This window comes from Myotis davidii, unplaced genomic scaffold (genome assembly GCF_000327345.1).
Source record: "Myotis davidii unplaced genomic scaffold, ASM32734v1 scaffold167, whole genome shotgun sequence".
NCBI lineage: Eukaryota > Metazoa > Chordata > Mammalia > Chiroptera > Vespertilionidae > Myotis > Myotis davidii.
Genome location: NW_006300048.1, coordinates 160,914 through 164,938, shown reverse-complemented (window position 1 = coordinate 164,938; position 4,025 = coordinate 160,914). Strand labels below are relative to the sequence as shown.

Genomic DNA, 4,025 nt, shown 5'->3' with positions numbered 1-4,025 from the left:
TCTCCTACACCCACCTCCACGGCCTGCCCTGGGGCTCCGTGCGCCGCATGGTCAACCTGCACCAGCTGAGCCTGGACCACAACCTGCTGGACCACATCGCCGAGGGCACCTTCGCCGACCTGCAGAAGCTGGCCCGCCTGGATCTCACCTCCAACCGGCTGCAGAAGCTGCCCCCGGACCCCATCTTCGCCCGCTCCCAGGCCTCCGCGCTGGCCGCCACGCCCTTCGCCCCACCCTTGTCCTTCAGTTTCGGGGGGAACCCCCTGCACTGCAACTGTGAGCTCCTCTGGCTGCGGAGGCTGGAGCGGGACGATGACCTGGAGACCTGTGGCTCCCCGGGGGGCCTCAAGGGCCGCTACTTCTGGCACGTGCGCGAGGAGGAGTTTGTGTGCGAGCCGCCTCTCATCACCCAGCACACGCACAGGCTGTTGGTTCTGGAGGGCCAGGCGGCCACACTCAAGTGCAAGGCCATTGGGGACCCCAGCCCCCTCATCCACTGGGTGGCCCCGGATGACCGCCTGGTGGGGAACTCCTCAAGGACCGCCGTGTACGACAACGGCACCCTGGACATCCTCATCACCACGTCTCAGGACAGCGGGGCCTTCACCTGCATCGCCGCCAATGCCGCCGGGGAGGCCACGGCTACGGTGGAGGTCTCCATCGTCCAGCTGCCACACCTCAGCAACAGCACCAGCCGTACGGCGCCCCCCAAGTCCCGCCTCTCGGACATCACTGGCTCCAGCAAGACCAGCCGGGGAGGGGCAGGCAGCGAGGGTGGGGAGCCTCCCAAGAGCCCCCCAGAACGGGCTGTGCTTGTGTCTGATGTGACCACCACCTCGGCCCTGGTCAAGTGGTCGGTCAGCAAGTCAGCGCCCCGGGTGAAGATGTATCAGCTGCAGTACAACTGCTCCGACGATGAGGTACTGATTTACAGGTGAGCCAGGGCTGCGCGAGGCAGGGAGGGGTCTGGCTGGGGGAGGAGGGGGTGAGGGCAGGGCTTGAGCTGTTCCCACCTGAAGCCCTCCTCCCCAAAAGTGCCTGAGGGGATCATAGGCAAACCGTGCCATTCGTGCAGGTAAGAAGAGATGAAAGAACAGCATCTGCACGTTGAAGAAGAGAGGAACCCACATGGGCAGCCCCAGGAGCTGTGTGTGTAGGAGGACCAGGCCCCCTAGGAGGGTGGCAGGGGTAGGTGGTCATATGGCTGTGAGCCTCGGAACTTTCTAGTTTTAACCACAGCTGGAGGACATGCATGAACAATGAGGGGCCTCTTGGTGAACGATTTGACTCCTCCAAGGAGGAGCAGGTCTGGCCTCACCTGGACTCAGATGAAGTCGAGATTAAGGCTTTGAGGTCAGGATGGGTAGAATTCATGGTTTGGCCACTTGCTAGCTATGCAATTCTCCTGGGCTGCCTCAGCTTTCCTCATCTGAAAAATGGGGGTAATCCATACATAACTTAGTCTGGACACTTGGTTGCAGGTAATCGAACACAAGTCAAACAGGCTTTATAAGAAAAAAGCCATGTGTTGGGTCATGTTGCTTCAGGCTCAGGTAGACCAAAAGCCCACAACCATCTGCATTCTCAGAGTTCCTTCCCTCCCCTAAGTTCCACTCTGGGTTGGCTTCACCCGCAGGCGGCCGCTTTCCCTAAGCAGCCCTACGAGGATGCGTGCCTTTCTCTCAGTTTGTCCCACTGAAGTCCTGGTGAGCTTTGATTGGCTAGAGCAGGTCACGTGACACCGAGATAATCCTGCCCACCTGTACTGACCTCTCTGGTGTCAATCTCCTCACCTGGAAATGGAGACAATGATGTTGCCCTTGTAAATTGGCTGTGAGAATCTAGGGGCCATTGCCCAGGCCTGGAACGAAGGGACCAAAAGGCTGCACAGAATTGCCTGAGCCATTCAGAGAAAGGGAGGAGCTCACAGCATGATGGGCACAACCCATGGAGGTCTGACTCCACAAGAGCTCCCCTCTCGGTCTGTGCCTCGTTTGTGCTACACGTGAGGGACACGGCCTAGAATGTTACCACTCAGAAAATGCATGGTTTCTTTGAAATCCTGTGTTACCTTTTATGCATGGAAAACGGGCATTCTGGGGAGGAATCCTGTAGGCTTCACCTACAGCCGAGGGGTCCATGGGTCAAGCGGTCAAGTACCCTTGATCTAGCGTTGAGGTTCCTTCCAGCTCTGACTCCTGAGTTGATGAGTCCCTGCCTGGGAAGGTGTGGGAGGGAAGCGAAGGTTCCCTTACCTGGCACATGCTTAGCTGGAATTTCCTTTACCTGTTTTATCTGGAGAGCAGCTTCATTTCTTGGGATGAAGAGAAAGCATTAGGACAAACATACGCATATGTGCATGTATACAAAGATATATAGACAGAGATATATAATTAAACTTAAATATGCATATGTGGATTTTTCTAATTATAAAAAGTAATAGCCTTTATAGCAAATTTGGAAAATAAGAGAAATGATAAAGAGGGAAATAAAAATTATCTGTTACCACTCAAAATTGACCCGAGGCCTTTGGCCTCTCTGTTTTATTTCAATTCCAAACAATATTTATGATCATTCTAGCATGTGCTTTTGTTTTTTAATTTTTCCACTCAACACTATAGCTTCTTAGCTCCCATGTTCAAGTATTTTTCACTTGCTGCCCCATAATTTACTTAACCAATCTTCTATTGTTGGACATTTAAGTCATTTGCCATTTTTTAATATGGAAAGTAATGCTGCAACGACTATCTTTGTATATTAATTTACCGGTGCAGCTTCAGTGATTTCCTTAGCATATTTTCCTAGGAATTGAATTACTGGCTCAACGAGTAAAGTATAACCTTTACATGTTGCATATGAATATTTATTTACCCTCTCGCCAGGGGAAGGTGACAGGGGCCACTTTGACCACTCCTTTGCCAGTTATTGAATATCTAATTATTTGCCGCTTTGCCATTTTTTTTGGGTGGAAAATGGAACTTGTTTTCATTTGCATTTCTTTGATAACTTCTGAGATTGACCTTTGAAAAATATGTACTATTTCTTCCCTTGTGCATTTATTATATGGTCTGACTTTGACAAAAAGTGTGAAGGTGACAGCTCCCAGCGCTGGGGCTTGCACGGGCCCGGGATGAGGGGAACTGAAGTCTGCGCGGCAGTGACGCTGCATCAAGGTGGCAGCAAGCTGAGGGGCTCACAAACTCCGGGAGGGTCACCGGAGGCGCTGGGGCCACACTCCTGCAGTCGCTCAAGGTGGGGATTCAACCTGCTTGTATTTGGTGACTGTCATCCCGGAGACACTCGGTTTATAAATATAAATAAAATGGAAGTATCAGCAGCCTCAGAATTAAAAAAACAATGCTGAGTTCCTTTTAGGGCATCATGAAGATTAGAAGAGACACAGCATGGCATGCTCTCCAAATAGTGTGGACACATAGTAGGTGCTCAAGGAATACAAATTATGACTATTGTTGGTAGTAATAGTAACCACGGTAAGGGTGAGAGTAAGACCATTTCCTATCTCCAACCTGGGGAAGGAAATGGAAGAGGAAGGTGAGAGACACAATTCAGTCTTTAAGAAGACAGGTTTCCAAAATTTTAGAGCAGAAGTTCAAGGTGCATATGTAGCCAGATAATAACAGAAGTCACTAGCCAACATCACGGCCACTTATACGCATATGATGTGTAGCTCTACAGGCAATATCTCATTTAGTTCTCCTGGACATACCAAGAAGTATGGAGGCCGAGAGAATTAGACAACTCTCCGAGGTCACACAGCCAGAGAGAGGCAGCACTGACTTGAGCCCAGGCCTTCTGGCTCTGGTCCTGGTGGCACTGCCCTGACCATGAATCTGACTCTGGAGAACCAGGAGACTCAAAGAAAGAAACTGTAAATTTTTATTTAATTTTTAAATATATTTTTATTGATTTCAGAGAGGCAGGGGGAGAGAGAGAGAGAGAGAGAGAGAGAGAGAGAGAGAGAGAGAGAAACATCAATGATGAGAATCATTGATGGTCCTGCACAC

General features: G+C 50.9%; 1 protein-coding gene across 1 annotated transcript in view; it reads left to right on the top strand.

Moving 5' to 3' along the window:
- LRFN2 (leucine rich repeat and fibronectin type III domain containing 2) overlaps positions 1-4,025 on the top strand; it is a 197,217-nt gene that overhangs the window by 155,529 nt on the left and 37,663 nt on the right. Inside the window, exon 3 of the mRNA XM_006776308.2 lies at positions 1-934. This exon is cut by the window's left edge and continues 38 nt beyond it. Coding sequence (XP_006776371.1) covers positions 1-934 — 934 coding nt within the window. The remainder of the gene's footprint in view (positions 935-4,025) is intronic.